General features: G+C 42.0%; 1 protein-coding gene across 2 annotated transcripts; it reads right to left on the minus strand.

The window, feature by feature from the left end:
* Nucleotides 1-31: 31 nt before the first annotated feature.
* On the minus strand, nucleotides 32-22,280 carry LOC311108032 (tetratricopeptide repeat protein 13-like; the record flags this gene model as incomplete). 2 transcript variants are annotated; one of them, XM_084150670.1, is made up of 23 exons in its annotated part: nucleotides 32-1,268; nucleotides 1,359-1,438; nucleotides 1,569-1,647; nucleotides 1,810-1,889; nucleotides 2,323-2,458; nucleotides 9,396-9,505; nucleotides 9,791-9,875; nucleotides 9,956-10,039; nucleotides 10,179-10,271; nucleotides 10,446-10,578; nucleotides 12,465-12,595; nucleotides 12,878-13,034; nucleotides 13,159-13,333; nucleotides 15,668-15,809; nucleotides 15,969-16,051; nucleotides 16,318-16,428; nucleotides 16,523-16,639; nucleotides 18,556-18,648; nucleotides 19,034-19,099; nucleotides 19,341-19,411; nucleotides 21,105-21,180; nucleotides 21,313-21,407; nucleotides 22,084-22,280. In XM_084150670.1, 23 exons carry the CDS (start codon nucleotides 22,262-22,264, stop codon nucleotides 1,154-1,156), a joined length of 2,493 nt encoding a protein of 830 aa, XP_084006796.1. In that variant the 3' UTR covers nucleotides 32-1,153. The 2 variants fall into 2 exon arrangements, with proteins under 2 accessions (XP_084006796.1, XP_084006795.1); XM_084150669.1 differs by having other exon boundaries at nucleotides 9,396-9,502; nucleotides 22,084-22,252.
* Between the last annotated feature and the right edge of the window lie 61 nt (nucleotides 22,281-22,341).

The following is a 22,341-nucleotide window of genomic DNA, read 5'->3' on the forward strand; positions in this document are numbered from 1 at the left end:
GGTTGAATTGAAATAACAAGAAACAAACCACTCATTTGTCAACCAATTTTATTGACCATTGAACATCCCAATTCCCTAAAATCTCCACAGATTTCTTTCCTTCGAGTTTAAACTTCAAGATGGGACATATGCTTAGCTTAAAAATCCACCTTAGCGGTTTAATAAACATAGCCAATTCACCCAGTGCAAAAAAAATATTAAAACAAATCTCCCAGCCATTCAGCACAAACATTGATATGGAAACATTATGATAAAACAGTAGTTCTGCCAAAAAATTAAATAACGTTAAGCAGAGAACTTAACATTGTTGTTGGTTATTTTATTTGATCCTCTGGAGCTCATTCAATAAGGACTCCAGCAGGCAATGCATATTTTATTCTGTCATTCACAGTTAAGGGTAAGTGGGAAACATACAAACTGAACACCAAAGCTTGTCCTCACATGAAGAGGTTCTTCAGAGCAGTTGAACATACTCCCCTTAATGTATCCCTGAACATGTGTTCAAATGTTGTGTGTCGATAAGACCATTGTCAAATGATTTAAAAACATTTTACGGAAAAAAGAAAGAGAGAACAGCAACAAGACAGAAACAGATGTCTCAAAATAAGACCAGAGGACCATTGTTGTGTGCTTTCCCCAAAACAAGTTTGACCCAACCTAAAACCAGCCCTGCCTCATGCCCTTTATTGGTCAAGTTAAAAACAATTACTGAAAAAGGAAATGCCACAGAGTGACACTCTCCACAATCGCACCATCGACAAGACTCAATAAAAAGATTGCTTGACTTTTCTAAATGTTCAAGTATCCCAAGTGGAATAGAATAGCCCTGAAGGAAAGTTTACATCTTATAATCTCCTCCCCCACTTTCTTTGCTTATAGACTGAGGGTTTTTAAAAAGAAAATAGTTAGAATTTTAGTGCCAATCACGATCGAGAGATTACCTCCCATTCAAATAAATGTTGCTTCTTAGCTTTTACATACTAGACCCTACTAGGGTTTTGCTGGTATTGCATACATATCTGAACAACATGTAGTTGCCATAAATCATGTTTAGACAGATGTTGTGCTTTGGGGGTTGAGCTTGGCCAGAGAGACTATGAGCAGAAAGAGTGGACAGGGCGAGTGGCCCTTGTTCTCATCAGGAGAAGTGGTGTTAGGACTTCTTTGGACAGTGCGATGTCGAGTCCGTGTTGAGGACCTCTATCATGGTTCTAGTCGTCGGGAACGTTTCTGCTACCGATGGAAGACTATGGTACCACACTGGTAGACTATGAGGTAAAAAAAGGTTATCAATACAATAATTGGCCAACTTATGATGCGTTTAAAGGTGATAACAGTGGGCATGTCGAGCTACTCACCTCTTTAAATTCATCCAGTTTTTAGCTGTTTTACTAAAGCTGTCAGGACTGGGTGTTGTCATGGCTTCAAAATCAACCAACTAAAAAAATCATCATAAACAAGAAAAAAGCTTAAAAACCAGGCACATTGTTACCACATTGATACCACCACTGGGAAATGTAATGTATTAAAATAAAGTAGTGTAAAGTAGAGCAAAACGTCACGATTACCTTCCCTTTGGGGATTCTGCCTATCACCTCCTTTCCACTGGCCATCAGTGCACCCATGACAACGGAGTATGCCACAACACTGAAAAAAGAGAAATAGAGACAAAAAAGTATGGGAAATGGGACTGATTTCATAACTAAAAAAACAGTTTCACAAAATGAAATCACCATTCAGAGAAGACCAACTGAAACATGTGCCTTAACATCATGTATTGATGGTTATATGACTTAGACAAAACCTTACCTGGACCCTCTGGAGAGGGGCATAAGGTTACAGAAGTAGTAAACCAGGGAGAGGATTAAATTACACACTGCATCTGCATCCTAAAAGATAGAAACAAAAACAATGCAATTCATACTACAGGGTCCACTTACAGAGGTCATATCATTACACAAGGATGTGGCCAGTGACACTTGGCTTCTTGAAAGTCCAATAACTTGAAAACTTGACTGCTGACATGCAAAACATTTTGGGACATTATCAACAGTGGACTAATTGAGTGGAATTTCCCTTTAACAGGTTAGGTAGCCTCATACAAAACGGACTGCTCCACATTTTCAGTGGTAGAGAGTAAATCTATCAACACAACAATAGAAAAACGTGTGTTACATCAGATAGGAAAGCAACAGTATGGATCAGATTGTTGAGGTGGCAGTGAATCGCACAACTGGAAGCCAACACTGACAGTCAGAGAAAAGAAAAGAGGGAATAGGGAAGAAGAAGAAGAAGAGAGAGAAAGAGGAAGAGAGAGCATACCCCAAGTTCAGTGGACAGCATGAGAGCCTTGCCTTTGGCAGTCAGGTCTTTGTAGATCGACTCAATCTCAGACTGGTACTGCTGCGTGCGCTCCTCTGTGGTCTGGGTCTCCACTGAGAACAGCATGTTCCCCACTCTAAGGTAACACAAATACACACAGTCTGAACAAACACCTTGGTCTCTATGAACATCTACTGTACTGTACATACATCAACATTCATCATGGGACAGATAACAAGGCGCACTTTGGTGAAAGCTGTAGGGTTAGAGGTAGAATAACAAGCCAAATCATATTTCAAGCTTAGTATTTCAAGTTTTTTTAGAAAGTCCAACCTGAAGGACAAAGAATTCAAAAGGTTCAAATAGGGGTTTGGCTGTTTCAATACTGAATTTTTTTTGAAACGCAACATGTAAAGTGTTGGTCCCATGTTTCATGAGCCAAAAGAATGAAAAAAGTATGAAAATGTATGCACTCACTAACTGTAAGTCGCTCTGGATAAGGTCTAATACCAGCAACAGTGTGTGAAAACCTTGTGAAGACTTACAGAAAACGTTTGACCTGTGTCATTGCCAACCACGTCTGGCACTGCAGGATTTGAGTCCCTGGCGGCGTAGTGTATTACTGATGGTAGGCTTTATTACTTTGGTCCCAGCTCTCTCTGCAGGTCATTCACTAGGTCCCCCCGTGTGGTTCTGGGATTTTTGCTCACCGTTCTTGTGATCATTTCGACCCCACGGGGTGAGATCTTGCGTGGAGCCCCAGATCGAGGGAGATTATCAGTGGTCTTGTATGTCTTCCATTTCCTAATAATTGCTCCCACAGTTGATTTCTTCAAACCAAGCTGCTTACCTATTGCAGATTCAGTCTTCCCAGCCTGGTGCAGGTCTACAATTTTGTTTCTGTTGTCCTTTGACAGCTCTTTGGTCTTGGCCATAGTGGAGTTTGGAGTGTGACTGTTTGAGGTTGTGGACAGGTGTCTTTTATACTGATAACAAGTTCAAACAGGTGCCATTAATACAGGTAACGAGTGGAGGACAGAGGAGCCTCTTAAAGAAGAAGTTACAGGTCTGTGAGAGCCAGAAATCTCGCTTTTTTGTAGGTGACCAAATACTTATTTTCCACCATAATTTGCAAATAAATTCATTAAAAATCCTACAATGTGATTTTCTGGAGAAAAAAAATCTAAATTTGTCTGTCATAGTTGTCGTGTGCCTATGATGAAAATTACAGGCCTCTCTCATCTTTTTAAGTGGAAGAACTTGCACAATTGGTGGCTGACTAAATACTTTTTTCCCCCACTGTATCTGTATTCCCAGTCATGTGATACCCATAGATTAGGGCCTAAGGAATTTATTTCAATTGACTGATTTCCTTATATGAACTAACTCAGTAAAATGTGTTTATACAGTATACAGTGGGGAGAACAAGTATTTGATACACTGCCGATTTTGCAGGTTTTCCTACTTACAAAGCATGTAGAGGTCTGTAATTTTTATCATAGGTACACTTCAACTGTGAGAGACGGAATCTAAAACAAAAATCCAGAAAATCACATTGTATGATTTTTAAGTAAATAATTTGCATTTTATTGCATGACATAAGTATTTGATCACCTACCAACCAGTAAGAATTCCGGCTCTCACAGACCTGTTAGTTTTTCTTTAAGAAGCCCTCCTGTTCTCCACTCATTACCTGTATTAACTGCACCTGTTTGAACTCGTTACCTGTATAAAAGACACCTGTCCACACACTCAATCAAACAGACTCCAACCTCTCCACAATGGCCAAGACCAGAGAGCTGTGTAAGGACATCAGGGATAAAATTGTAGACCTGCACAAGGCTGGGATGGGCTGCAGGACAATAGGCAAGCAGCTTGGTGAGAAGGCAACAACTGTTGGCGCAATTATTAGAAAATGGAAGAAGTTCAAGATGACGGTCAATCACCCTCGGTCTGGGGCTCCATGCAAGATCTCACCTCGTGGGGCATCAATGATCATGAGGAAGGTGAGGGATCAGCCCAGAACTACACGGCAGGAACTGGTCAATGACCTGAAGAGAGCTGGGACCACAGTCTCAAAGAAAACCATTAGTAACACACTACGCCGTCATGGATTAAAATCCTGCAGCGTGCGCAAGGTCCCCCTGCTCAAGCCATCGCATGTCCAGGCCCGTCTGAAGTTTGCCAATGACCATCTGGATGATCCAGAGGAGGAATGGGAGAAGGTCATGTGGTCTGATGAGACAAAAATAGAGCTTTTTGGTCTAAACTCCACTCGCCGTGTTTGGAGGAAGAAGAAGGATGAGTACAACCCCAAGAACACCATCCCAACCGTGAAGCATGGAGGTGGAAACATCATTCTTTGGGGATAATTTTCTGCAAAGGGGACAGGACGACTGCACCGTATTGAGGGGAGGATGGATGGGGCCATGTATCGCGAGATCTTGGCCAACAATCTCCTTCCCTCAGTAAGAGCATTGAAGATGGGTCGTGGCTGGGTCTTCCAGCATGACAACGACCCGAAACACACAGCCAGGGCAACTAAGGAGTGGCTCCGTAAGAAGCATCTCAAGGTCCTGGAGTGGCCTAGCCAGTCTCCAGACCTGAACCCAATAGAAAATCTTTGGAGGGAGCTGAAAGTCCGTATTGCCCAGCGACAGCCCCGAAACCTGAAGGATCTGGAGAAGGTCTGTATGGAGCAGTGGGCCAAAATCCCTGCTGCAGTGTGTGCAAACCTGGTCAAGACCTACAGGAAACGTATGATCTCTGTAATTGCAAACAAAGGTTTCTGTACCAAATATTAAATTCTGCTTTTCTGATGTATCAAATACTTATGTCATGCAATACAATGCAAATGAATTACTTTAAAATCATACAATGTGATTTTCTAGATTTTTGTTTTAGATTCCATCTCTCACAGTTGAAGTGTACCTATGATAAAAATTACAGACCTCTACATGCTTTGTAAGTAGGAAAACCTGCAAAATCGGCAGTGTATCAAATACTTGTTCTCCCCACTGTATTTCATGTCTCAGATGCAACCATTCTTTTTAGCTAATATTTCACACTTGAGGATATCCATACAGTATGCATCACACTGCAGTTCTTGCTTCTGAGTAAATCCACTTTTTGACAACATCCCTTTTGATTTAAACAAAACTTCCCATACATATTTGCCCATGGAAGAAGTGGTCAGAAAATGACTTTTTGGACCTGAATGCCAAAACATTCAGGAGATAGAAGTTGCTCAAAGTTGACAGATTTTGCATTCCCCACCATACCACGAGACATCCATGTCTTCATCACTGGAAAAGATAAAGGGTTGAGTTTGATATACAGTGCCTTCGGAAGGTATTCAGACCCCTTGACTTTTTCCAAATGTTGTTAAGTTACAGCCTTATTCTAAAACGGATTAAAAAATAAAAAATAAAGATTATAGCAATCTACACACAATACCCCATAATGACAAAGTGAAAACAGTTTTCTAAATTTATTACAAATAAAAAACAGAAATACCTTATTTACATAAGTATTCAGACCCTTTGCTATGAGACTCGAAATTGAGCTCAGGTGCATCCGGTTTCCATTGATCATCCTTGAGATGTTTCTACAACTTGATTGGAGTCCACCTGTGGTAAATTCAATTGATTGGACATGATTTGGAAAGGCACACACCTGTCTATATAAAAGGTCCCACAGTTGACAGTGCATGTCAGAGCAAAAACCAAGCCATGAGGTCGAAGGACTTGTCCGTAGAGCTCCGAGACAGGATTGTGTCGAGGCACAAATCTGGGGAAGGGTACCAAAACATTTCTGCAGCATTGAAGGTCCCCAAGAACACAGTGGCCTCCATCATTCCTAAATGGAAGAAGTTTGTAATCACCAAGACTCTTCCTAGTGCTGGCCGCCCGGCCAAACTGAGCAATCGGGTAAAGGGCCTTGGTCAGGGAGGTGACCAAGAACCCGATGGCAACTCTGACAGAGCTCTAGAGTTCCTCTATGGAGATGGGAGAACCTTCCAGAAGGACAACCATCTCTGCAGCACTCCACCAATCAGGCCTTTATGGTAGAGTGGCCAGATGGAAGCCACTCCTCAGTAAAAGGCACATGACAGCCCGCTTGGTGTTTACCAAAAGGCACCTAAAGACTCTCATACCATGACAAACACGATTCTCTGGTCTGATGAAACCAAGATTGAACACTTCGGCCTGAATGCCAAGTGTCACGTCTAGAGTAAACCTGGCACCATCCCTACGGTGAAGCATGGTGATGGCAGCATCATGCTGTGGGGGATGTTTTTAACAGCAGCAGGGACTGGGAGACTAGTCAGGATCGAGGCAAAGATGAACAGAGCAAAGTACAGAGAGATCCTTGATGAAAACCTTCTCCAGAGCGCTCAGGACCTCAGACTGGGGCAAAGGTTCACCTTCCAACAGGACAACAACCCTAAGCACACAGACAAGACAACGCAGGAGTGGCTTCGGGACAAGTCTCTGAATGTCCTTTTGTGGCCCAGCCAGAGCCCAGACTTGAACCCGATCGAACATCTCTGGAGAGGCCTGAAAATAGCTGTGCAGCAACGCTCCCCATCCAACCTGACAGCTTGAGAGGATTTGCAGAGAAGAATGGGAGAAACTCCCCAAATATAGGTGTGCCAAGCTTGTAGCGTCATAACCAAGAAGACTCGATGCTGTAATCACTGCCAAAGGTGCTTCAACAGTAAAGGGTCTGAATACTTATGTACATTTGATATTTACGTTTTTTATTTTTAATACATTTGCAAAAGTTTCTAAAAACCTGTTTCCACTTTGTCATTATGGGGTATTGTGTGTAGATTGATGAGGGGAAAAAACACAATTTAATCAAGTTTAGAATAAGGCTGTAACGTAATTTTTGTTTGGAAAAAGTCAAGGGGTCTGAATAATTTCAAATGCACTGTAATTTAAGCTTACAGTGTTGTCGTCAATCTAATGCATTTACTTTTTTTAAATTATTTTTTTCATTTTTAAACCTTTAACGTAAATTATCTAAAAATGTGTAAATTCCGATTTGTTTCAGATTAGAATATGTTGTAGCTTAGACCCCATTTCATCTGAGTTTTTTTTTCATCTGAGGTTTTTGTGTTGTGCCTGCCATCAATTGAGACAACACCAGTGGCGACCCGTCATTCAGAGCCCCACCTGTTTTGAGCCCTACCTGTTAAAAAAAGTATAATAATACAAAATATATACACAGTACCAGTCAAAAGTTTGGACACACCTACTCATTCAAGGGTTTTTCTTTATTTTTACTATTTTCTACATTGTAGAATAATAGTGAAGACATCAAAACTATGAAATAACACATGGAATCATGTAGTAACCAAAAAAGTTTTAAACAAATCAAAATATATTTTATATTTGAGATTCTTCAAATAGCCACCCTTTGCATTCTCTCAACCAGCTTCACCTGGAATGCTTTTCTAACAGTCTTGAAGGAGTTCCCACATATGCTGAGCACTTGTTGGCTGCTTTTCCTTCACTCTGCGGTCTGACTCATCCCAAACCATCTCAATTGGGTTGAGGTCGGGGGATTGTGGAGGCCAGGTCATCTAATGCAGCACTCCATCACTCTCCTTCTTGGTAAAATAGCCCTTACACAGCCTGGAGGCGTGTTGGGTCATTGTCCTGTTGAAAAACAAATGATAGTCCCACTAAGCCCAAACCAGATGGGATGGCGTATCACTGCAGAATGCTGTGGTAGCCATTCTGGTGAAGTGTGCCTTGAATTCCAAATAAATCACAGACAGTGTTACCAGCAAAGCACCCCCACACCATAACACCTCCTCCTCCATGCTTTACGGTGGGAACGACACATGCAGAGATCATCCATTCACCCACACTGCGTCTCACAAAGACACGGCGGATGGAACCAACAATCTCCAATTTGGACAAATTTCCACCAGTCTATTGCTAATTGCTCGTGTTTCTTGGCCCAAGCAGGTCTCTTCTTATTGGTGTCCTTTAGTACTGGTTTCTTTTCAGCAATTCAACAATGAAGGCCTGATTCACACAGTCTCCTCTGAACAGTTGATGTTGAGATGTGTCTGTGACGAACTCTGAAGCATTTATTTGGGCTGCAATTTCTGAGGCTGGTAACTCTAATGAACTTATCCTCTGCAGCAGAGGTAACTCTGGGTCTTCCATTCCTGTGGCAGTCCTCATGAGAGCCAGTTTCATCATAATGCTTGATGGTTTTTGCGACTGCACTTGAAGAAACTTTCAAAGTTCTTGAAATTTTCCGTATTGACTGACCTTCATGTCTTAAAGTAATGATGGACTGTCGTTTCTCTTTGCTTTTTTGAGCTGTTCTTGCCATAATATGGACTTGGTCTTTTACCAAATAGGGCTATCTTCTGTATACCCCCCCTACCTTGTCACAACAAAACTGAATGGCTCAAACGCATTAAGAAGGAAAGAAATTCCACAAATTAACTTTTAAGAAGGCACACCTGTTAATTGAAATGCATTCCAGGTGACTACCTCATGAAGCTGGTTGAGAGAATGCCAAGAGTGTGCAAAGCTGTCATTAAGGCAAAGGGTGACTATTTGAAGAATCTCAAATATAAAACATATTTTGATTTGTTTAACACATTTTTGGTTACTATATGATTCCATATGTGTTATTTCATAGTTTTGATGTCTTCACTATCATTCTACAATGTAAAAAATAGTAAAAATAAAGAAAAACCCTTGAATGAGTAGGTGTGTCCAAACTTTTGACTGGTACTGTACATTTAATGCAATGTCAACAAACAGATCTAGAACCTTTGCTAGAAGTTCCCTAACAGAAAACCCTGAGCACTGAATTAGAATGAACAAAAATATACAATGTGTTGAATTACTTAACTGCTTTCAACTGAGCTGAGTTGACATAATAAACCCTGATGTTTTTCCACATGAAATGATGTTCAGTGATGAGGAAATGTGTCTCGAATTTCTGTATGATTGGAAAAGCTTAGGCAAACCACTGATGGAGACTATAAAGTCAAGAGATTAGTTTGTTATTAATTTATTAGAACCAAATAAACTGACCTGTCTCCTGTTATGGTGATAGTGAAACCATCATATTCTTTCCCAGGGTCTTTTAGACTGGGCACCTTGGAGTTCACTGTGAAGCCATCCCTTGTTTTACTGTTAAACTGCTTCAGGATAAAAATGAAAAAACAGCAGCAAATCAGACATCTACATTCTATCAGTTGTGAAACTCATGCCAAGTTGATATATCAATTTGGATGTTTTTGCAATAGATGTTTTAGTACATGATATCGTATCGTACACACCACTTAGTAGTTCCTAGGACCTAGATGCTATTTCCATGAATATATCAGGCCTCAAAGCTTTGCCCCCTGGGTCCAGAGTCTGAAAACACTATATCATACTATTTTGATGAGTCAATATTTTCTTTTCTGGGTGTTGTTCCTTATTACCTTCATTATGGGGAGAAGGTCTTCCACCTTGTCCACATTTTCCAGTGCTTGTCTGACTTCCAGTAGGCCTTTTGGGTTGTATGCCCTGAGGACAATGCATAAATAAGTAAGCCAACAGATTTCTCCAATAAAAAGCTATCTGTATTTTCTTTAAAAAATACCCACCCGTGGTAAACCAATATTCGGTCTTTGATGAAGTTGAGTATTTTGTCAAAATAGGCCAAGTATCTTATGTTGATGATCTGTCCTCTGTGATGCAAAAAAACAGGAAAACCACATTATCAAAAAGGATATCTAAAATTACAACTTGACTCTACAGTTTGTTATGTGTTAAATTCACACAGGGACTATCTTTGAGATGATTTTATGTCATTTTCCTTAAGGTTACCTGATGAGGTTGATATGGTTATTGAACCCTCGGCTGAGACTTCTGGCAGGCATCTGGTCCAGCCACAGAACAGGCTGGTCTGGATCAGCAATCCTTCAAAGGGACAGAACAACACAATGATGTATGACATGAAACATGTACCAAACCTCACAGACTGACAATAAAGAAACTGCAGACAGGGTGTTGATCGATACTGCAGATGTGCATTGTTCTAATAACATTGTTATATAGTAACTTTCTCAAACAAGTCTCACACCCAAACCTCACCTCCTCCATTTGACAGCTATATCGAACATGTCTCTCCACTGCATCTGCCTGGTTTTGCCATTGACTCGCACCTTTGAGTTGCTCCAGGTGCGCTGCATTGCCTGCATGACCTCTAGGGTTGCTAGACCCATGGCTTTTGAAGTGAAACACAGAACACGTTCAATTTCAGAACTTTGAAATATACTGTTATAGAGCTACTGGATTTACAGTGGCTTGCGAAAGTATTCACCCCCCTTGGCATTTTTCCTATTTTGTTGCCTTACAACCTGGAATTAAAATAGATTTTTTTGGGGTTTGTATCATTTGATTTACACAACATGCCTACCACAAAATATTTTTTGGGGTGAAACAAACAAGAAATAAGACAAAAAAACTTGAGCGTGCATAACTATTTCACCCCCCCCCCCAAAGTCAAGACTTTGTAGAGCCACCTTTTGCAGCATTTACAGCTGCAAGTCTCTTGGGGTATGTCTCTATAAGCTTGGCACATCTAGCCACTGGGAATTTTTCCCATTCTTCAAGGCAAAACTGCTCCAGCTCCTTCAAGTTGGATGGGTTCTGCTGGTGTACATCAATCTTTAAGTCATACCACATATTCTCAATTGGATTGAGGTCTGGGCTTTGACTAGGCCATTCCAAGACATTTAAATGTTTCCCCTTAAACCACTCGAGTGTTGCTTTAGCAGTACGCTTAGGGTCATTGTCCTGCTGGAAGGTGAACCTCCGTCCAGTCTCAAATCTCTGGAAGACAACCAGGTTTCCCTCAAGAATTATGCGCCATTCAATCAGTCCTTCAATTCTGACCAGTTTCCCAGTCCCTGCCGATGAAAAACATCCCCACAGCATGATGCTGCCACCACCATGCTTCACTGTGGGGATGGTGTTCTCGGGGTGATGAGAGGTGTTGGGTTTGCGCCAGACATAGCGTTTTCCTTGATGGCCAAAAAGCTCAATTTTAGTCTCATCTGACCAGAGTACCTTCTTCCATATGTTTAGGGAGTCTCCCACATGCCTTTTGGCGGACACCAAACGTGTCTGCTTGTTTTTTTCTTTAAGCAATGGCTTTTTTCTGGCCACTAATCCGTAAAGCCCAGCTCTGTGGAGTGTACGGCTTAAAGTGGTCCTATGGACAGATACTCCAATCTCCGCTGTGGAGCATTGCAGCTCCTTCAGGGTTATCTTTGGTCTCTTTGTTGCCTCTCTGATTAATGCCCTCCTTGCCTGGTCCGTGAGTTTTGGTGGGCGGCCCTCTCTTGGCAGGTTTGTTGTGGTGCCATATTCTTTCAATTTTTTTTATAATGGATTTAATGGTGCTTCGTGGGATGTTCAAAGTTTCAGATTTTTTTATTTTTATAACCCAACCCTGATCTGTACTTCTCCACAACTTTGTCCCTGACCTGTTTGGAGAGCTCCTTGGTCTTCATGGTGCCGCTTGCTTGGTGGTGCCCCTTGCTTAGTGGTGTTGCAGACTCTGGGGCCTTTCAGAACAGGTGTATATATACTGAGATCATTTGACAGATCATGTGACACAGATTGCACACAAGTGGACTTTATTTAACTAATTATGTGACTTCTGAAGGTAACAGTTTGCACCAGGCCTTATTTAGGGGCTTCATAGCAAAGGGGGTGAATACATATGCACGCACCACTTTTCCGTTATTTATTTTTTATTATTTTTTTCATTTCACTTCCCCAATTTGGACTATTTTGTGTATGTCCATTACATGAAATCCAAATAGAAATCCATTTAAATTACAGGTTGTAATGCAACAAAATAGGAAAAACACCAAGGGGGATGAATACTTTTGCAAGGCACTGTAAGACATAAGATCGGATCAGAGAATATGTATTCCAGAAAAAACGACTTCTACAATAGTTTCTTACCAGCATGCATAGGGTTTTTTAACAAGTTCAGGGCTGATACTAGTAGATTAAACTGATAGAGTCACTTAATCTGATTTCAGCCAAGAATGTACACAAGAGGACTACAACTCTAATGTGTCTCAGTGACTCACCCACCTCTGTGTATTCTGCGATTGGGAAGAAATCCTGGTGTATTGTATTGCATAAGGGCACCAAGGTGATCAGCTGTGCAAATGAGCTTCTGAACTTCAGTGTTGTAGCTTTCAAAGTTCTGAAGTAGAACATCCCTACAATGACAAGGCATGAAACAAGATCAGTTGGGCAGGTTACAAATGGGTTGAATAGCACAAACACTGAGTAGGTCAAAGTCAACTAAATTAGCCTACTCCATTACCTATCAGTTAGCCTATACTTCAATTTTACATATATATATTTTTTTTCTTTCATTTAGCAGACGCTCTTATCCAGAGCGACTTACAGTTAGTGAGTGCATACATGTTTCATACAATGCTGGCAGAAGATATTGAACTGTGTTCAGTCAGTAGCAGGTTCTATCCCTTTGAACTCACTTAATATGAGGCTGCAGTCCTGGCTGCTCCTCATAGTCTTCTATAAGAAAAGGGAGGTTTTTTGCCCAGTGGTTTTTGAAGTTTCCTGGAAGATCCTGATCAACATTGTATTCTGCCACAGGTATGTCGAGATGTGAGTGCAAGTAGCGAGAGTATTCTGTGGGGGGGAAATGACATGAGAGATTCAAACCATCAATCTCCAGAGACAAGAAATTATCAAAGATAAAACATTCAGCTTCAGGTTGAAATGTTAGTTGAGAGGTCACTAATGCTGCGCTCACCTCTGAGGTATTTCACTTTGAGATATTCCGAGCTTGCCTTCTGGCCCAGCAAAGGGTCATTCAACATGACTTTAGTCTGAGCCTTGATGCCTTCATAGAACTGTCCCATAGCCACGTGGCTCAGACCCTTCATGTACTGACACACCTCATTGTAGGGCTCCAACTGTAGACATCTCTGCAAAACACAATACAACATGGAGGTGTTACACATCAAGTCCAATGACGCACATAGGTGTAATAATTAAAAAGGGAGGGAGGGAACCTCAAATTCAGACATACATAATTCAGACTCAAAGTGGATATCACTACAGTTCGCTGCTGACTGCGTGAACGGCCTGAGGATGACGGCTCTAGACTGACTCATGACCCCACCAAACCACATTCTCCACAGGGAGTGTGGGAAGCACGTGACACGGTCATGTAAGCTGCTGTGTGGGGGAGGTAATATATATATATATATACATTTGTCATTTAGCAGACACTCTTATCCAGAGCGACTTAAAGGAGCAATTAGAGTTAATAATAATATTAATTTGGTGGGTGCTTAGATTTGTCCTGTTTCACAAGTGTGTATTATACACGTGTGACATGCATATCCCAACTCCCCAAGACACCCTTGAAGAGTGGGGTCACGGCCAAGGTCAGCCATTATCAAGGGCGACCCTGGAGCAATTAGGGTTAAGTACCTTGCTCAAGGGAATATCGTCATATTTTTAACCTAGTCGGCTCGGGATTCGAACCAGCGACCATTCGGTTACTGACCCAACACTCTTATCAGTTAGGCTACCCACCACCCCGGTAGTAACCGTCATAGTATTGCCACATCTACTACACATCAATGCATGAGGCCTACTGAGTCACCACAGCGGGGCTGCCGATGGGACAGTAAGGCAAATGCCATCATGGGGACAGATAGGGGATATGGAAAATGACGATAGTCAGTATGGCCTACATGACACACGTCTGTGATCAGGGGCACGGCACTGCTGCTCGTTAGCCTGCGTTGCCATCAACCGCCTGAAGCCACAGTGAAAACAAACCATCAGGAGAATCCCTTGCAGTGTTAATTTTGTCAACAACAATAATGACGAAAATATTTGTCAAACACCCATTTTTCAGTGGCAATTGACGAGATGATAACTGACTAGAATAGACCCAGAAAACTATAACTAAACGAAAATGATTTTTCATTTCAGTTGATGAACACTCTGTGACTAAAACCTGACTGGTAAATGGACTGGACAAGAGTTTTTGGAGAGATTCTCCAATCTGGCTGCAACACATCATTGATGCAAATAACGCACATGACATGGCGACTCTTCCTGTGTATAGTACAAGCTCCCGGTAGAAAAAGGGGCAACGTTTGGAGCCACTTTGCTTATCGTGTTGATTCAAACCGAATGCAACGTTTCCACGGGAGAAGACAGCGTTTACACCCACAAGTCGAAGGGGAATACTACCAACCAAGTCGAATACTACCAACCTCAAGAGACAATCTGAAAGAGCATCATCTCAATATATACGCTCAGGTAATAACAGATTGATAATGCTAGCTTTTTAGTTTGCTGCAACCTATCAGACCACTACTTATGACAGAACTTTGATACTATAGCTACAGTAGGGTGGGTATTATATTTAGTGTTAGAAATCTAGCTAATGTGTTTTGAGTTTTCACTTCCTCATGTGGTGAATTAGCCCCAAAATAAATTAGCCTATGATATTAGTATACATAAAGATGTAGGCAAATTCATCTCTATTGAACCACAAAATTCAGAATATTATGGAGCCGTATTTCAACAGTAAAATATAACAACAATACCCTATTGTCAACCCACAATTCATGACAATCACTGGATTAGGTTGCACATCAAAATACCTTGAATCATGTATTCCTGCTTGGACATGTTAGATGAAACAACGCATTTATTGAATAGCCTACCATCTCAGCAGTCTATTACACAGTCTAAAGCACTGTGAATGACTTTATAAGGTGATTACTAATTTGTTCCATTGTGTGAAGCCACGGAACAAAATTGGTGCGACCAAATCATGGCTGGTGCCACCAACTGAAAAAGTTAGTCTGGAGCCCTGTCAAGAGATGTGATTTTTAATCTGCTGCCGAGTAATGTGTTCTGCTGCCAATTTGCCTGTTGGGAAGAGAATCATGCGATAGGATGTTATACAGAAAAATATGTTGGTAGGACAAGGCTATGTTTGTGCACATGGAAGTCAGTGATTTATGTTTACTATAGGTTAATGAGGCAATACAAATGTGATGTGACTAAAATGAAAGGGCATTTAGTTGACTAAAATGGCCCACTGTTTTCGTCATTTTGACAATAACTAGACTAAATCATTATTCAAATGACAAAAATGTGACTAATACTTCATGATATTTGTCAAAATTACTAAGACTAAACTACATTAAAAAAAAGTAGTTACCACTTGTAATGGGTGGTAGACTGATATTGTGTCAGGAGAAAGAAGCTGTGTGTTACACGGCCAATACCTTGAAGTTGCCGATGGCTTCCTGGAGGCTGCCGTGGTGGTAGAGCATCATGCCTCTCAGCTGCAGAGACTGGATGTGGTTCTGGTTGAGCATCAGGGCTTTCTGGAAGCTCTCCATGGCTGCCTCAAAGTCCCCCAACTCTCTACACACACACAACAGGGATCATTTACTGCACTGGCCCATGAGTACTAAGGCCCTGAGTTCTTCCTGACCATGTGACCTGACCAGGAAGAATTCTGGGTCCTAACTTTGAGGCACATTGGTTGAAACCAAAGCATGTCATAGAGCATCCCTACTGTACCTGTAGGCCTGTCCGAGACTTTTGTATGCATCTATGAAGTCATATTTTAATTTCAGGGCCTCCTTGAATGTTTCAATGGCTTCCTGGATCGAAGACAAGATTGTATCGTAAACGTGCAGGGATATAACTGGTTATACTGGCAGTACTCAAAGTTGAGCAACTCTGGTTTTCTACAAAAATGTCTATACATTTTTACATTTACATTTGAGTCATTTAGCATACGCTCTTATCCAGAGCGACTTACAGTTAGTGAGTGCATACATTTTCATACTGGTCCCCCGTGGGAATCGAACCCACAACCCTGGCGTTGCAAGCGCCATGCTCTACCAACTGAGCTACACGGGACTACCTTGAGCATTCCTCTGTGGAAGAATGTTAGACCTCTGTATAGCATGGCAATGGGCTGGTTTTTCTTCAGATCCAAAGACTGTTGAAAATCCTCCATAGCTGCCACATAATCCTATTTAGAGAAAACAAAAGCATATAAAACCCACTATGTGAACTGAACTCTATTTCAACACTCATCAGAAACTTGAATACATTGTCAGTCTGACCTCGGCGATGAAGAGCAGAGTTCCTCTGTGTCTGTAGAGGCGGGCAGAGGGCTGGAGCTGGATGGCTTTGGAGAGATCACTCAGAGCCTCACTGATTCTTCCAAGTGGAGAAAGAATCTGCAAGCACATTATTCAAGTAAAACTTGCAAGTCAGAGTGCATTCGGAAAGTATTCAGACCCCTTTACTTTTTCCACATTTTGTTACGTTACAGCCTTATTCTAAAATGGATTAAATGTTTATTTCCCCTCATCAATCTACACACAATACCCCATACAAAGCAAAAACAGGTTTTTAGAAATTTCAGCAAATGTATTCAAATTTTAAAAAACTTAAATATTACATTTACATAAATATTCAGACCCTTTACTCAGTACTTTGTTGAAGCACCTTTGGCAGGGATTACAGCCTCAAGTCTTCTTGGGTATGACACTACAAGCTTGGCACACCTGTTTTTGGGAAGTTTCTCCTATTCTTCGCTGCAGATTCTCTCAAGTTCTGTCAGGTTGGATGGGGAGCGTCGCTGCACAGCTATTTTCAGGTCTCTCCAGAGATGTTCGATCGGGTTCAAGTCTGGGCTCTGGCTGTGCCACTCAAGGACATTCAGAGACTTGTCCCGAAGCCACTCCTGCATTGTCTTGGCTGTGTGCTTGGGGTCGTTGTCTTGTTGGAAGGTGAACCTTTGCCCCAGTCGGAGGTCCTGAGCGCTCTGGAGCAGATTTTTATCAAGGATCTCTCTGTACTTTGCTCCGTTCATCTTTCCCTTGATCCTGACTAGTCTCCCAGTCCCTGGCGCTGAAAAACATCCCCACAGTATGATGCTGCCACCACCATGCTTGACCGTAGGGATGGTGCCAGGTTTCCTCCAGACGTGACGCTTGGCATTCAGGCCAATCTTGGTTTCATCAGACCAGAGAATCTTGCTTCTCATGGTCTGAGAGTCCTTTAGATGCCTTATGGCAAACTCCATGCGGGCTGTCATGTGCCTTTTACTGAGAAGTGGAGTGCTGCAGAGATGGTTGTCCTTCTGGAAGGTTCTCCCATCTCGACAGAGGAACTCTGGAGCTCTGTCAGAGTGACAATCAGGTTCTTGGTCACCTCCCTGACCAAGGTCCTTCTCCCCCGATTGCTCAGTTTGGCCGGGCGGCCAGCTCTAGGAAGAGTCTTGGTGGTTCCAAACTTCTTCCATTTAAGAATGATGGAGGCCACTGTGTTCTTGGGGATCTTCAATGCTGCAGACATTTTTTGGTACCCTTCCCCAGATCTGTGCCTCAACACAATCCTGTCTCTGAGCTCTACGGACAATTCCTTCGACCTCATGGCTTGGTTTTAGCTCTGACATGCACTGTCAACTGTGGGACCTTATATAGACAGGTGTGTGACTTTCCAAATCATGTCCAATCAATTCAATTTACCACAGGTGGACTCCAATCAAGTTGTAGAAAAATCTCAAGGATGATCAATGGAAACAGGATGCACCTGAGCTCAATTTCGAGTCTCATAGCAAAGGGTCTGAATACTTATGTAAATGTGATATTTCAGTTTAAAAAATGTTAATACATTTGCACAAAAAATAAATAAAACAGATTTTTCTTTGTCATTATGGGGTAATGTGTGTAGATTGATGAGGGAAAAAAATAATTTAATCAGTTTTAGAAGAATAAGGCTGTAAAGTAACAAAATGTGGAAAAAGTCAAGGGGTCTGAATACTTTCCGAATGCACTGTACTTTCCCTTCATTTTACTTGTGGGGCAGTCCAATGGTCTATTAACTAGGCTACTTCTAGGCATATTGTTAATACAACAGTGGTTGCCTCCTGTGCACAATTTTTTAAAAGCCTGCTTGAGAGAATACCACCACCCTCACTCATTTGTAACCATTTTGCATGTGGCTACATAGAAACCTGCTCCATTCAAAGAGACATACAATTCAAGCATGATAGTAAACCCCAATGAAAACCAATACCCTAACACAAGGTCTAACACGAACAGACAGTTAACCCATGACGCCAAAACAGGCCTAGCATTATCCTCACCTCTGCCCGCTGTTCGTACACCTCAGGACGGTTGGGCTCAAGAGTGATGACTCGGCTTAACTCGAACAGCGCCAAGTCTGCATTCTTGATGTCCTTCCATAGAAGAAAAGAGACAGTCTCACCTCCATTGGACACACCTCCCCCACCCCCCCATAAAAAAAAAGGGTGGTTGTCCCACTGGCTATCCTAAGTTGAATGCACCAATTTGTAAGTCGCTCTGGATAAGAGCGTCTGCTAAATGACTTAAATATAAATGTAAAAAAATCACCACTCTCAGCCTTTATCAATCACATCCACTGACACGCACACATGCTAACTGCTGAGCAGGGTCCCCGGTGGGGGCACTCTCATAATCAAAAGTTAGCACAGATTAGATTTTTATTTATGATGTGTCACAGTGCAAACATTGGCTGACTGAATAGAACTGCTGGTGTCAACATTCTGTGAACTCCAGTATCATGCTAATGTGATCACTTACCTGCAGACTCTTTTTTCCGTATGCTATCCCTCTCCCGTAGATGGCACTGACCACCTCTGGATCCCCCTACACCAGAGCACAACACACACTGATAAGAAATATGTCCTTTATTGCAAATGCAAACCACACAACATATTCAAAGCAAGGAGAAAGAGAAAATGTAATATAAATGTCTATGTCTGTCTCTCTACTATTCATATATTTGACTAAACAAAAAATATGCATTATTCAAACTGTCAAGTAGGCCAGACCAAGACATATATACAGATGTGTGTTGTAATTCATGCATCTATGAATGTTAACCAACCTGTAATAACAAGGAGAAGTGTTTGATGGCTTCATCGTACAGGCCATTTCCAATAAGAACATATCCTATAGCTGCAATGAAAAGAAAATGAGAGTAAAGCAAAAGGGCTTCGATAGCAGAAATGTACAGTGAGGGAAAAAAGTATTTGATCCCCTGCTGATTTTGTATGTTTGCCCACTGACAAAGACATGATCAGTCTATAATTTTAATGGTAGGTTTATTTAAACAGTGAGAGACAGAATAACAACAACAAAATCCAGAAAAACGCATGTCAAAAATGTTATAAATTGATTTGCATTTTAATGAGGGAAATAAGTATTTGACCCCCTCTCAATCAGAAAGATTTCTGGCTCCCAGGTGTCTTTTATACAGGTATCGAGCTGAGATTAGGAGCACACTCTTAAAGGGAGTGCTCCTAATCGCAGCTTGTTACCTGTATAAAAGACACCTGTCCACATAAGCAATCAATCAATCAGATTCCAAACTCTCCACCATGGCCAAGACCAAAGAGCTCTCCAAGGATGTCAGGGACAAGATTGTAAACCTACACAAGGCTGGAATGGGCTACAAGACCATCGCCAAGCAGCTTGGTGAGAAGGTGACAACAGTTGGTGCGATTATTCGCAAATGGAAGAAACACAAAATAACTGTCAATCTCCCTCGGCCTGGGGCTCCATGCAAGATCAGTTGCAATGATCATGAGAACGGTGAGGAATCAGCCCAGAACTACACGGGAGGATCTTGTCAATGATCTCAAGGCAGCTGGGACCATAGTCACCAAGAAAACAATTGGTAACACACTATGCCGGGATGGACTGAAATCCTGCAGCGCCCGCAAGGTCCCCCTGCTCAAGAAAGCACATATACATGCCCGTCTGAAGTTTGCCAATGAACATCTGAATGATTCAGAGGAGAACTGGGTGAAAGTGTTGTGGTCAGATGAGACCAAAATGGAGCTCTTTGGCATCAACTCAACTCGCCGTGTTTGGAGGAGGAGGAATGCTGCCTATGACCCCAGGAACACCATCCCCACCGTCAAACATGGAGTTGGAAACATTATGCTTTGGGGGTGTTTTTCTGCTAAGGGGACAGGACAACTTCACCGCATCAAAGGGACGATGGACGGGGCCATGTACCGTCAAATCTTGGGTGAGAAACTCCTTCCCTCAGCCAGGGCATTGAAAATGGGTCGTGGATGGGTATTCCAGCATGACAATGACCCAAAACACACGGCCAAGGCAACAAAGGAGTGGCTCAAGAAGAAGCACATTAAGGTCCTGGAGTGGCCTAGCCAGTCTCCAGACCTTAATCCCATAGAAAATCTGTGGAGGGAGCTGAAGGTTCGAGTTGCCAAACGTCAGCCTCGAAACCTTAATGACTTGGAGAAGATCTGCAAAGAGGAGTGGGACAAAATCCCTCCTGAGATGTGTGCAAACCTGGTGGCCAATACAAGAAACGTCTGACCTCTGTGATTGCCAACAAGGGTTTTGCCACCAAGTACTAAGTAATGTTTTGCAGAGGGGTCAAATACTTATTTCCCCCATTAAAATGCAAATCAATTTATAACATTTTTGACATGCGTTTTTCTTGATTTTGTTGTTGTTATTCTGTCTCTCACTGTTCAAATAAACCTACCATTAAAATTAGACTGATCAGTTCTTTGTCAGTGGGCAAACGTACAAAATCTGCAGGGGATTAAATACTTTTTTTCCCTCACTGTATAGCATACACTCCACATACCAAACTCTTACTAGATTAACTTACCAAGCTCCTCATTTGTGTTGTGGTTGTCCACTGCAAACGGGAATCGTTTCTGCTCTATGAACAACTTGGCTTGGCTCTGATTGAAAGAAGATGAGATCATTGTGTAGTTAGCTACACGTTCAGTTTCCTCTGTGAAAATAAAAGGTTCAGTCAAACAAAAATGCCAAGGCAAAAGCATTGAGATCTTAATGAAGTCTGTGCATCTCACCAGAATTTTCTCTGCGTTGAGAGAGAAGACAGACTCGCATGGCAGGTTGCTTCCTTCCTCACAGTCTGGGTTGTCCAACTGTAGAACGGAGGACTCTGTAGGGAAATATACAGCATCAGACACAACACAGCAGCCAGACTGCTGCCAACTTGGTCATTATGGGGAGAGATAAGGATCAAAAACATTGGCAGGCTTCTTACCTGATCTGCAATGAAGGGACTGGTCACATCAAATACTAATCTTTTATTATTGATTGATTCATAAAAGCCTTGCTTTGTGATCTTTCAGTGGGAAAGTCATAGGATGATCTCATTCATATTTCATTCATTATCCTGGATATTTTGATTCAGTCACAGTTTGCAATGCAATTTTATTTTAATACATTGATTGCACATTCCAATACAAAACCTGTGCAAGCAAGACCATCGCGAGCTTTGAGGTGCGCTCTGGGTTACGTTCACGCGCAGGAAAGACACGCAGAATGTACTAACTGACATTGTGTGTAAAAACGTATCTAGGTGAGGACATCATAGCACTGGGGACCTTGTCGAAGTCTTATTAGTACTATTAATCTTGAAATATCAGTTGAGGAGCCTCTGATTCTACCCTGACCTTTACCATCAAATCCTAACCTCTACGAGAGAGCGGGTAATATCCCACGCTTGCTAGCTAGTACAGTAGCTAACCTCCTGTCAACGGGTGCGGAAAAATATAGGTTTTGTTAGCTAGCCACATTTACACAGCGAGTTACAAGGACGTGGCAAAACTTACCGCAATCACTTGCGTATTCCTCCCACTCTGACGGAGAGCTGCAACCATGTTTATGCAGTTCGCTATTAAAGAAAGTAAGTGTAGAGAAGTATTCAGTGGAAAATATAGCACGGGATAAGTACAGAAATGAGAGGACTACCACAACAACACCCCGGCCAGCAGGTGCCATGTTGTGTTTCATGTGTCGGTGAGGAGCGCGGGAGCTTTGGTAATGTAGTTCCCGAGTACCTACGCCCCCTCTTGACCTAAACCGCCAGC

The sequence above is a fragment of the Coregonus lavaretus genome (genome assembly GCF_964263955.1).
Source record: "Coregonus lavaretus genome assembly, chromosome: 33".
Classification (NCBI taxonomy): domain Eukaryota; kingdom Metazoa; phylum Chordata; class Actinopteri; order Salmoniformes; family Salmonidae; genus Coregonus; species Coregonus lavaretus.